This window comes from Vulpes lagopus, chromosome 4 (assembly GCF_018345385.1).
Source record: "Vulpes lagopus strain Blue_001 chromosome 4, ASM1834538v1, whole genome shotgun sequence".
NCBI lineage: Eukaryota > Metazoa > Chordata > Mammalia > Carnivora > Canidae > Vulpes > Vulpes lagopus.
In genome coordinates, this window is record NC_054827.1 from 98,122,968 (window position 1) to 98,135,700 (window position 12,733).

Sequence of the window (12,733 nt, forward strand, 5' to 3'; positions counted from 1 at the left end):
CCTTTGGCACTCAGAGGTTTTCTTCCAAGTTCATAATCCCTTGAGTGAAAACACCTTCTCTGCATAGCTCACCACTCATCCAGGTACTTCTGCGAGGATCCCAAAGTAAAGCAACGAGGCATACCTCCCCCAGGAACAATGTGGGAGGTACTGGCACAGATAAGCACAGAGGTTCTGGTTTTTTTCTTCTTTAATTTGGAAGAAACCACAAGGACTGCTTTCATTGGTCAGGTTATTATCAGGCAAATAATGTCCCAAAAGTACAGCTTCATCTTTGTGATAAAAATCAAAGATTCAGATTATGCCTCCAGTCTGAAGAATTGAAAACCTCATGAAGTTGGGGCACCTGGGCACCTCAGTCAGTTAAGCTCAGTCCAGCTCTTGATTTCAGCTCTAGTCATGATCTCAGCATGGTGAGATCGAGCCTCACATCAGGCTCTGTCCTGGGCATGGATCTATTTAAGATTCTCTCTCCCTCTGCCCCCCCCCCCCCCCACACCAAAAAAAAAAAAGAAAGAAAACTTCATAAAGTTACCTGTAGCCTCAGTGTTAGCAGCTCTATTCCATGGCAGACATCGAACTTTCAAATGCTATTTCGTAATCTCAAGGTATCATGTAGTAGACCCACAGCAGAAAATGTACGTTCTCGGTGGTTTATTTTGTTATTTTATCCTTTTTATTAACATAGGCCTTGGTATTAGATTTTCCATTAAATGCTTATTTGAAAACCACTTACAGAGAACATAGTCCATTTGAAACTAGAAATTTTTAAAGTTTGTTGCCTGTCAGTTCTTTTAAGTTTCTCAGTGTAGCTATACATGGTTGTGATTGATCCTTCTGTCTCTTGAATACTAGTGGCTCCCAGCCAACTTCCTGTATCAGAATTCCTGGAGGATCTTTTAAAAGGCAGCCATCCCAGGTCTGCCCCAGGCCCAACAGATCTCCCGGTTACAGCCATTGACTCAACCTGTTGCACTTAATATCACAGCTCTCTTTTTACCCTTGTCGTCCTTTATGACTTCTGATTTCAGCAGTATCATAAAGGCGATAGGCTTTCTTCTGGTATGTTAACCACTTTTATTGTCTTTGCTGTTGCTTGAGACCATTCTAAATATAGATGGGACTAGTTAATTTCAGCATAGCATGGGATTAGACTTTTAAACTGTCAGAGAAGATAGCCAAGGAGGGGCACCTGCGTGACTCGTTGGTTGAGCGCATGCAACTCTTGATTTTAGTTCAGGTCATGATCTCAGTGTCCTGGGATTGGAGACCCATGCTGGGCTCTGCCCTTAGCAGAAGTCATGCTTGAGGATTCTCTCTCTCCCTCTCCCCACTGCCCTTCCCACCCGTCCCCAATCTGTGCATTTGTCTCACTCTTGCTCACTCTCAGATAAATAACTTTAAAAAAAGCCAAGATCAGGAATGCTCACTATCTAGTTTTCACTTTCAGTTGGCTGAGGAGCTGTCCTAAAGTAGGTAACTAACTCTCAGAGGAGCTGGATCTTCCTGAGATGACTGTTTTGCCAGTCTGTTGCTGCACCCATTAGTAATCCACTTGTAGAGCAGGCCACAGGCATTAGGGCTTTGGGACTTTCTGGATAGCATTAGAATTTCCAGGCTCTTTAATGCCAGATTAGTATCTGCTACACATTCTCTAATAAGTTCTCACAGAAGAAAATGTAGAACATATAACAGTCCTACTTGTTGGGAAATGGACAGGTTTTCAACAACCAAAACCAGTACAATAGTAAATAGTTCAATATCCTATAGCTTTTCTCATCCGATATTCAGAAAATTTGTCTTTTTTGTAGTTAGATACTGAGACTGAATCTTGCCAGAGAAACAATCTCATAAACTACATGTTCTCAGCCTAGTTTATTAATAAAGTAACTTCAAAACATTCAAAAGTACTCAGTTCTAGACTCCTAGCTGAGAGTATCCTGTCAAACTATTTTCATAGCTCTTTAAAAATTGAGACTGTGCTCTTTATACTTCTTTTTTTGGTGGTAGTTGTCTCATTGTGTGGCAAGGACCTTTGGTACAATGTTGAATAGTAATCAGGATAGCAGGCATTATTTCTGTTCCGGATTTTGATGAAGATATTTACTGTGTGTTTCTGGTAATTACCCTTTATCAAGTAGGAATTTCCCTTTTATTCCCAATTTCCTGAAGTTTGTTTTTTAAAATTGTGAGTAGGTATTGAACTTGATCAAATGTTTTCTACACTCAGAACTGATCATATGGTTTTTTTTTTTTTTCCCCTTCAATTTGATCATATGATGAATTACTTACATTTTTAATGTTGAATAGCTTTCTGTGGGTTTTGGTGCTCTGGAACACTGTGTATAAAGTCACAGTTGCCTGGGAATTCTGCATCCTATAGAGATTACAGTTCCCAGGTTCCTCAACATACTTTCTGGTTATAGTTACTCTGGAGAAGGATCTGAGATGGAGTGGCACTCCAGGATATGTGCTTGGCTTTAGCATTTTCATATTAAACAAGCTCTACTGAAATCAGAATCACTGGGTAATTCTGATGCCACTTGAAGTATAAAATTCAAAATTCCTAGCATGGTGCATGAGACCCAGGGAGGGCAGTGTTCTCTCATCTGCATTGTCCAGCATAGGAGCCACTAGCCACGTGTGCCTGTTGAGCACTGGAAGTATGGCTGGTACAACTGAGGACCTGCATTATTTTATTTTGTTTTGTTTCAACTTAAATAGCACATGTGGCTAATGGCTACTCCTTGGGGCAGCGCAGACCAAGAGTCTTGGCCCCATCTAATTTTCCAGCCTCTCTTCCACCACCCCTTGCATTCCCAATGCTCTAGCTGTATTTCATTACTTGATTTTAATACAATTATACCATGTTTTTTATGTTCTGCTTTGCCCAGCATGCCTACCTCCTTTTTACCAGCCATCTAGCAACATTTGGCTCACTCCCCAAGTCTCTATTCAGATGTAGTCAGGTCCTGAGGCCTTCATCTCCAGTGAGCGTTAGGGTTGTCATCCTCTGTGCTCTCAGTACGCTTGTACATCCAGCTCAGTGTGACTGGTGCTGAACTTACCCGCCACTGTCTTGTTGGCACTTTGAAAATAGAGATAAAACCTTACCATTTTTAAGTTTTCAGGCCTTCGCACCTTGGAGGTTCTCAGAAAAAAACTGTGCTGTACTAGGTGCTAATAAATGGTCCACAGAAATGGGCATGGCATGTTCATGGGATAATGAAGGGGTTTCCTTGGCTTCAGGGGAGAATGGGGGTTAGGCCATAATGAAAGGTCAGGTTGATTATCTAAGGGCTTTTTAAGCAAAACCATTTAGGTTTGCTTGAGGAAGTTGGAAAATGAGCATAACGGGAAGTTTGGGAAAAGGGTATAGCATCATGAAAGCATGATTTTGGGGAATTGTGTCCCATGGCAGGCTGCAGGCTGATTTGAGTCCTGGAGAACATCATGTCAGGGATGTCAGGCGGGACTCTTGCCACCGTTGCAGCCTGCAGCTGTGAAACACAGGACCAGGAAAGATTGTGCCATCTGTCTCTCCAGATTGCCAGGGTAGATCACACTGACTGCTGATATGCTTTCCTTCCCTTGGGTCATTCTGCAGGCCTTCCTGAGGTTGTGCCTATGTCCCAGAGGATAGCAGCCTTCCTTGGCGAGAGAGGGCTTCTTGCTAAGGATATTCAGGCTGAAATCCCCAGATAAAAGTGGCCCTCTGGTGGAGTATAAGGAAACCTTGTGAACTTTTCAAAGGAAAATGGACTGTTATGAGACCAAGAATTTTATAATAAGCCATAGAAGAGAGTTGAGGTGTCAGTATTAAAAGGATGAAAGATTTGGTCAAGAACAGATGATTGGAAGCATTCATTGTTTCAGGCAAAAACGTGTGGAAAAAATAAGCATGACTTGAATTTACCCCACAGTTTAGGGCAGGGGGATGAGCAAGGCTCGTGAGTGGTTTCTGTGGAATAGTAGAGATAGAAGACCATTGAAAAGGAGAAAATCTGGGCAGTAGGCATTGTTCATCATTTGGGAAGGTGGTTAGTAACAGAAGAGGAAAAAATGTATAGCATGGAGTAGTGGTGCAGTTTGGTCAAATTCATAGGTGGAGTAGTGGTGGTTTGGTCAAATGAAAGTCTTTTCAAAGTCCAGGTGACCTGTTTGTGTTTGAAGGCAGAAGAGATAGAGCCAAGTAGAAGGACAGAGAAACTAAGTGATGCTGAAGGAGTCAGGAAAGAGCTAGATAAGGATAAAACAAAGTGAATTCTTCTGACAAGAGGAGGGCCACCTCTTTCTCAGGACTGCTGGGAACAGTAGGAACATCTTGGAGAGACTTGAAAGACAGGGAGGAGATGTCCCGTCCAAGTGTGTTCCTGACTAAGGAGGTGCCAAGAGAGAAGGGGAAATGTGGGACGAAATGTGAAATGTGACCATTGAAACAAAACTAACAATATTGCTTTTTCTTGTAGCCACTAAAATTAACGGAATACCCTCAGGAGGTGGCAGTGGAGCTGTTGGTGGCAGCAATCAAAAAACCCCATTCTTTGAAACATACTCCGACTGGGACCGAGAAATCAAGAGAACAGGTGCTTCCGGGTGGAGAGTTTGTTCTATTAACGAGGGTTACATGATATCCACTTGGTAAGTCCAGTTTTAACAACCTTATTTATAGCTGGGAATGACTTCTTATGAATAATCATCAAACTCTGCTCTCTGATAGCTTTTAAGTTATGGTGAATGGAATATTTGTTTTGAATAGCACATTCATGAATATTTTAAAGATAAAGGGAAGAAGAGAGAAAGGAGGCTGTCTTACAGCACAGTGAGCCTGTCCACTTGGAATTGCTGTCCAGGCAGTATCCTAGAGTCTGGGTGTCTTTTGGGGATGAGAACAGTTAGAAGAGAGAGGGAGGAGCTAAAACTTCTTAGCAGACTTGTGGGTTGGGTTTGGTTTTATCTTGTGTGCCTTGTGTCCTTAGCCATAGAGAATACAGGTGGATATGTTTTTTCAGAAACTGAATACATGTTGATAAATTAATCATTTTGGAAACCATTTCATATATCTCCTTTGGATATTTTCTCCTGCCATAAACATAAGTTGTGTTAATTAACCACATCACACATGTTTTAGAAGGAGATACCTAGGGCCCGCCTTGTCTTCCGTGGTGCCTACCATGTGGTCACCAAGTAGGGTACAAATTAAATGAAGATAAACATGTTTAATTCTAATATGGGGGGCAGCCCGGGTGGCTCAGCGGTTTAATGCTGCCTTTGGTCCAGGGCATGATCCTGGAGACCTGGGATCAAGTCCCACGTCGTGCTCCCTGTGTGGAGCCTGCTTCTCCCTCTGCCTATGTCTCTGCCTCTCTCTCTCATGAATAAATAAATAAAATCTTTAAAAAAAATTATATATGGGGGCAGCCCCGGTGGCGCAGCGGTTTAGCGCTGCCTGCAGCCCAAGGTGTGATCCTGGAGACCGGGGATCGAGTCCCACATCAGGCTCCTTGCATAGAATGGAGCCTGCTTCTCCCTCTGCCTGTGTCTCTGCATCTCTCTCTCTCTCTCTCTCTCTGTGTGGTGTCTCTCATGAATAAATAAAATCTTCTAAAAAAAAAATTATATATGGGATTTGCACCTGCCTAAAGCAGAGGACTCTTATGTTAGGTTTGCTTTTTCCTCTCCAGCCTTCCAGAATACTTTGTAGTACCAAGTTCTTTAGCAGACCAAGATCTGAAGATCTTCTCCCATTCTTTTGTTGGAAGAAGGATGCCAGTAAGTGATGTCTGTTGGATTTCATTCAAACCTATGTCTTTTTTTTTTTCTTTTTCTACTCAGTTAAGTAAAGGCTCTGCTTCCCTCCTAGCTCTGGTGCTGGAGTCACTCTAATGGCAGTGCTCTTGTGCGAATGGCCCTCATAAAAGATGTGCTACAACAGAGGAAAATTGACCAGAGGTAATCAGGAAATGGTCATTGTTACTTTGGACATTTTTAGTTATCATAAATGAGTACAGTAAGCTCCTGACTACTTGAAAATACTTGGAAAATGGTAGAGTTTTATTAATTAGCACCGTATATTCTATGCAAGAATTACTGTTTTGAAAAAAATGCATAAAATTAATATTTAAGTTGTACTAAAATAGTTTTAACTCTTTTGGCTTTTAAGACACTAAAAGATCTTAAGTTGTTCATGTCTTGCTATAACAGTGTCACCTCATCATACTTCCAAAGTGCATTCATTTCCAGTTGAGATACTTCCGGATAAATCAAACTTTTCATATAGTTCAGAGTGTGTTAGGTCTGCAGAGTCACAGTAGCTTAAATGATTAGCTTCCACAAACAAGTTTGGCATCATCTGCTGAAGTCACCAGTAATCTCTATGTTGTTCAAGCAGTAGACATTCATCAGTTGGTGGGCATCACTATTGATCTGTCTCTCACTAAAGCCTTCTGAGTCCCAGGCCCCTGCTCCTTTCACTCTCCTGAAGCCCCTCTTTCTCACCTGTACTCTGTGTTTTGCAACCCTGGTTCTTGGCAATCTGTCCACTGCTTCTGCCCATTCTCTATTTCCATCCTAGAGAAGTCCTATGGCTGTGGATTTAGTGACCATCAAATTTATATCTCTGATGTGACATCTTCTGTGTGGAAATCTCAAAGTCCCTTTCATTATGTCCAAAGCCAGACTCCAATATATGGGCACCACACCCTCTCCCAGCCTGCTCCAGAAACCCATGAATCACCCTGGATGTATTCTCTCTCTCGCTTCCTTACCCACATTCAGTCCATCATCAAATTCTATCATATACTCTTTAGAAATCTTACAAACCTGTGTGTGTCCACTCCAGCTATCTCCCCTCTGAGCCCAGTGTGTTGTCAGGCACCCTCATTTCTTCCTCTAGTGTCTCAGCCAGTACCATGCCTGCTGCTCCAGGCCTCGGCCCCATGGACTTTGCCTGGGCTTTCCCATCTCCTGCCGTTTGCCAGTGCTCTTCCCTTTTGGGTTGCCTTTCTTCATGCTTATCCTTGAGCACTCTCTACCCCACCCACTCAGTACTTACTCATTCTTGGTATCGCAGTTCGAACATCACTTCCTAAAGATGAGCTTTCCCTTACCTCTTCAATTAGATCAGTCCTCAAGTTATACGTTCTCCTTGGCTCTCTCAGTTTTCTTCATAACTCTTACCTCAGTTCTTAATTGTATATGTGTGTTAGCTTGGTTATTGCCTGTCTTTGCTATTAGGCTGTAAACTCATGAGCTGAAGGGACTGGATTTGCACACCGTTATACATTCAGCACTCAGGAAATAACTATCATATTGGATATTTATTCAGTACTTAATTAAATAAATGAAGAACAAGGGAACAGATCTTAGAAACCCAGCTCAGAGAGCCTCAAATTGTGTATCACACTCTGTTATTGGTACAGCCAGATCTTAGGTTTGTTTCCACACTACCATATGTAAGAAAGCTATGTTTGCTGAAGCAAATAAATGTCAAGTGACATGACCCTCACATGACCCTTCAGCTTTCTGCAAAGGAGGGTGACTGCCTTCAGATCATCTCTGATGGATTTTTTACTTCAGTCGCGTTGAAGATGACCTGTCTGTCCTGTCACGCTCCAAAGCTGCTGTTGACTGCCATGTCTGCTGGTCAAGTGCTTAGGGAGGGGTACTGCTATTAGAGGGGAGCCTACAGCACTTTGGGAAGAGAGTTCATTCTGAACCCTTAGAGCCAGTAGCACTTTTAATCTTTGAATTTTACTAAGCTGTGAATTTTTTTAATTCCTTTGTTTTTCCAGTTGTCCCACCCTTCATAAGTAAGACAGATTCTCTTTGTTGTCCAAGCTCTCTCCACCCATTTCTCCTTAGACACATCAGCTCAGTCCCACTGGTCTTCTCTAGGTTTCTCCACAGCTAAGCTTGTGTCCAGCACAGGACCTTTGCCTCTACTGTCCCTCTGCCTAGAACACTTTCCCTCACATCTTGTGTGGCTCCTGGTCCTTTGGGTTTTGGCCTTAGTATCGTTTTCACAGAAAAGCCTTTCTGACCACATGCCTTGAACTAGCCTGCATTCACTGGATGATGCCACCTGTTGCCTTTACAGCCTGTTACTTTCTCATTTACCCTCCTGTCACCAAGCACAGAAGCCCATTGAGAGCAGAGGCTCCTCCTGTCTATGTCCGTCTATCTCCAGCTCTTAGAGTAGTGCCTTAGCTCATAATAGGTCTTCAAAAAATGTGTGGCATGAATGAATGACTCAAGGATTTTGTCTTTATTAGGATCTGTAATGCAATAACTAAAAGTCATCCACAGAGAAGTGATGTTTACAAATCAGATTTGGATAAGACCTTGCCCAATATCCAAGAAATACAGGCGGCTTTTGTAAAACTCAAGCAACTATGCGTTAATGGTAATTTCATTTTTTGGTGTGTATACATATATATGTATATAGTGAATGAGGGATACAGCATTGCATGAGGTATGTCAGAAAAAGCAATATTCCTTGAAAATATAAAAATAAATATATAAGTAGGGGCTCATTGAAATATTTGTACAAATTATTGTATGACAAAATTGGAAGCTCTTAGAAAATGAAGTTTAAACTGCTTCTTGTTTTGGAGGAAAGAAAATAAATCAATGAAATCACTTTCAAATCCTGGATTGTTATGGTAGGGTACTTTTGTAAAAGTGCCAAGGAGAACAGCGAGCTACCTTACAGACAAACGTACTAAAATTCTAATGTATACAGTTACATTTTTGAGACACAGGACTTGACATGGATTTCAGACAGAGCCATGTTGTAATCTGTGCAGCCTTGGAGTTCTAATATGTGTGTTTGAGCAGGTGCTTCTCAATTGCTTTCATTGTGCCCCGGGGTGGGAAGGGGTGATTCACCTGAAAGCATCATTTTGGCATGAAGTGAGTCGTCCCTGAAGGGTGCCCAGAGAAAGCCCCTAGTTACCTGAGAGCCAGGAGAGGCAGCCATTGTGGCACTGGATGGGTGCTTGCCTGGAAGGAGAGATGAGGAGGGGGGTGGTGTATACAATGACATGAATGTTTATCAGCCATCTGGTAAGTGGAATGTAACTAAAGCCTGGAGTTGGTGAGGTGAGAGACATCTTGAGACAGGCCAGGCAGACTGGGGAGGGCAGTACAGGCCTTTCCCTGCTCACAGAATCCAGAGAAGCAGGGAGGGCAAGGCTTGCAGGCAGGAAGCTGGGGTGTGGGGGAAGAGGTGCCAGAATCCAAACATGGGCTGACCTAGAAGGTGGGAACCACCAGCTCTTAGGAGGCAGAGGTGCTGAGACTTTCCAGGATTTCCCTGAAAGCCACAGTGAAGGAAACAGAGGCCCAGGGGAATGCCTTGTTTTGTGTTTTTTAGAATTGTAACACATCCTTTAAATGTTCATATTATTAAATGAAAGTGCACAATACTTTCTTAAAGCCAATTTTTAAATATTAAAAATTGTGACGTGTATCACTTAACTCTTATTGATCATGTAAAATTGTTTAAAAAGCCTAAATGTGTATATACATATGTTTGTGTGTGTGTATATATAATTGTCATATTTATTGCAGAGCCTTTTGAAGAAACTGAAGAAAAATGGTTATCTTCACTGGAAAATACTCGGTGGTTAGAATATGTAAGGTTTGTACAAACACTTTCCCTTTTTTTTTTTTTTTTTAAATAAGTACAGACTCACAAGAGGTACAAAAACATTAGAGCACTCCATGTACTCCTCACCCAGCTTTCCCCAAGTGGTAACATTTTCCCTAACCAGAATACTGTCTCAAAACCAAGTGGTGCAATATATAGGCCTTATTTAGATTTCACCCATTTGTACATGTTTTCGTGTGTGTGTGTGTGTGTGTGTGTGTGTGTGTGTGTTTCTCTGCATTTTTATTGCACATATAGGTCTGTGCAGCTACCACCATAGTCCTGATATAGAACTCCATCACCACAAAGCCCTTAATGCTGCCCCTTCAGAGTTGCGTTCCCATCCCTGTCCCTTGGCAGCCGCTGATCTTGTCTCCATCTCTGTATTTTGTGATTTCAAGAATGTTATGTAAATCAACCCCCCTTTTATAAAAGGGTTAATTTCCTTGATATAAAAATCAAAATGTACTCTGAATCATGTAAATACTAATGAAATTCATAAAGACCATTAAGAATATAGGGAAAGATTAGATGTGTTTGACTTCAAGTACTTTTTTTTTTTTTAAGATTTTTTATTTATTCCTGAGAGACACACACACACACACACACACACACACACACTTAGGTGGAGGGAGAAGCAGGCTCCCTCTGGGGAGCCCAATGCAGAACTTGATCCCAGGACCCCGGGATCTTGACCAGAGCCAAAGGCAGACAGACGTTCAACCAATGAACCACCCAGGTGCCCTGACTTCAAGTACTTTTAAAGGAATATTTATAGAAGTCTGATTTTTAACAGTATTTTTCCCTTTGTCTTTTCAGGGCATTCCTTAAACATTCAGCAGAACTTGTGTACATTCTAGAAAGCCGGCATCTGTCTGTAGTGCTACAAGGTAATTCATTACTGAAAACACTGGTCACCATGCTAGTCAGCTTGGTGACTTGATGCAAGTAAATCACATTACCCCTAGCTGTCTCTTACAACAGCACCACCAGACCCACTACAGATTCCACACATAGGTAGAGGAGAACAGTGGCACAGCAACTGCAGGTAGAAGATTAGAAAGGAGTACAGTTTTCTGTTCTGTGTTAAGTCTTTCCTCCTATAGCATGTGTTAAATCTTCCCTCCTATAGCATGAGGGTGTCACAGTTACTATTGGAGTCATAGAAAGTGTTCATCTTGGCAGAGCATCCTCTTGCTCTAATTTTGCTACATTTCAAATTCATACAAATTTTAGTTTAAATGCCTCTGGATCCTGCTAAATTGGACTCTAAAGAAAGAGCTTGGTGTCAAGAAATTGACTAAACTGAATAGCCAATAATGTGAATTTTGTCTAATGTTAAGGAGGAGTAAAGTGCCATATAAGAATGTTTCAGTTAAGCAAAGGATAGTACATATGAATGTGAAATAATAACTTTACAGCTAAGTGAATTTTTAAGCTTACGGACAAAGCTTCATAAACCATGAGCTACCTTATTTTATGATATATTCACATTGCATAGTTTATGAATATGGTACTAAAGCTTACAAAAATTTTTACTGTCAAATTTAACTGACTTTAACAAAGTAAAGATATTTAGAACTTTTAGCGGGGAGAAAAAGAATAGTAATGCACTATTTTAAGTAATCCTTAACTAATGCAATCAGAGTTATTTAATTCACAAGTGCATGCAGAGTCCAGCAACCCAGTAATTAATATCTCCTCTCAACCAGTGGGTGTTCTCACCCTACCTTGCAAAATCCTACCTAGCACATGTCTTGATGCGTTTGTTATAATACAAAAGGCTTAGATAGTGAGCCTGTGTTTTACTAACACTTTTCTTTAGAACGTGTTTTTGAAACAGTTTATTGAGGTATGATTTACATATTATAAAATTCACCCATTCTGAGTGTGGAAATCAGTAATTTTAGTCAATATACAGAACACAGAGTTCAGAGTCCAGTTGTAGAGAATTTTTATCACACCAGAAAGATTGCTTATGTCCCAACCCCAGACAACCACTAATCTACTTTCTGTTTCTGTAGATTTGCTCATTCTGGATGTCTCATAAACAGAGTCATGTAATATGTGATCTATTGCCTCCTGCTTCGTTCATTTAACATGCATGTTTTTGAAGTTCATTCATGTAGCATGTATCAGCCGTTTGTTTCTTTTTCATTTCTAAATAGTATTCTTTTGTAAATACCACATTTTATTTATACATTTACCTCTTGATGGACATTGGGTGTCTTCCATTCTGTGGCTATTATGAATTACGCTGCTGTGAATGTTCATATAAAAGTCTCCATGGGGACATATGTACATATTTTTTTGTGAGTAGATACTTAGATGTGGAATTGCTCAGTTATAGAAGTTACCATTGTTAAAGAATGATATTGGTTGCAGATTTTCATAGATTCCTCTTATCAGGTTGAAGTACCCTTCTGTATTCTTAGTTTGTTGAGAGTTTACATCCAGAATGAACTTTGGGTTTTTTTTTAATTTAAATTCAGTTTGACAAAATATATTGAATTTTGGATTTTTATCACACAGATGATTTTTATGTATCTAATGAGTTATTTCTATCATTTATTTATACGAAGTGTTACTTTAGTTGATTGTCAGATGTTAAGCCTACCTTGCTTTCCTAGAATAAATTCTTGTATTCATGAGATAAGCTGATTTGCTCCTATTTTGTTGATGATTCTGCAGTCTTAATTATAAGGGATACTGGTGGACTTTTTTCCTGATTTCTTTGGCTGGCTTTGATACCAGGATATTACTGGCATTATGGAAAAGGACACCAGCTGTAAAAGATGGAATGAAAATGTCTGCCACCTTTTTGGATGACAGTGGACAATCCTGTTCCGTTCATTCACTTCTTAGTCATCATGTGGAATTGCCAGTGAAAAGATTACATTATATTTAATATTCTTAGGAAGCAGAATGGACTCTTGAAAGATTTCCACCACAAACCACTGAAATATAAAATGTGAGGGCTGTGCTCTATTACCTGCAAAATATTCATATATAAAAGATTATCCCCCACAAAACACTACTTGATCTGTAAGTCTATAATTTAAAGTTGCTGGAATCCAGTGA

At 40.7% G+C, this 12,733-nt stretch overlaps 1 protein-coding gene across 2 annotated transcripts in view; it reads left to right on the forward strand.

The window, feature by feature from the left end:
* Nucleotides 1–12,733, forward strand: part of MTMR10 (myotubularin related protein 10) — a 54,416-nt gene that overhangs the window by 32,251 nt on the left and 9,432 nt on the right. For both annotated transcript variants that reach the window (XM_041753040.1, XM_041753039.1), the window contains 6 exons: nucleotides 4,470–4,641; nucleotides 5,685–5,772; nucleotides 5,864–5,952; nucleotides 8,274–8,404; nucleotides 9,574–9,643; nucleotides 10,472–10,542. In XM_041753040.1, coding sequence (XP_041608974.1) covers nucleotides 4,470–4,641; nucleotides 5,685–5,772; nucleotides 5,864–5,952; nucleotides 8,274–8,404; nucleotides 9,574–9,643; nucleotides 10,472–10,542 — 621 coding nt within the window. The remainder of the gene's footprint in view (nucleotides 1–4,469; nucleotides 4,642–5,684; nucleotides 5,773–5,863; nucleotides 5,953–8,273; nucleotides 8,405–9,573; nucleotides 9,644–10,471; nucleotides 10,543–12,733) is intronic.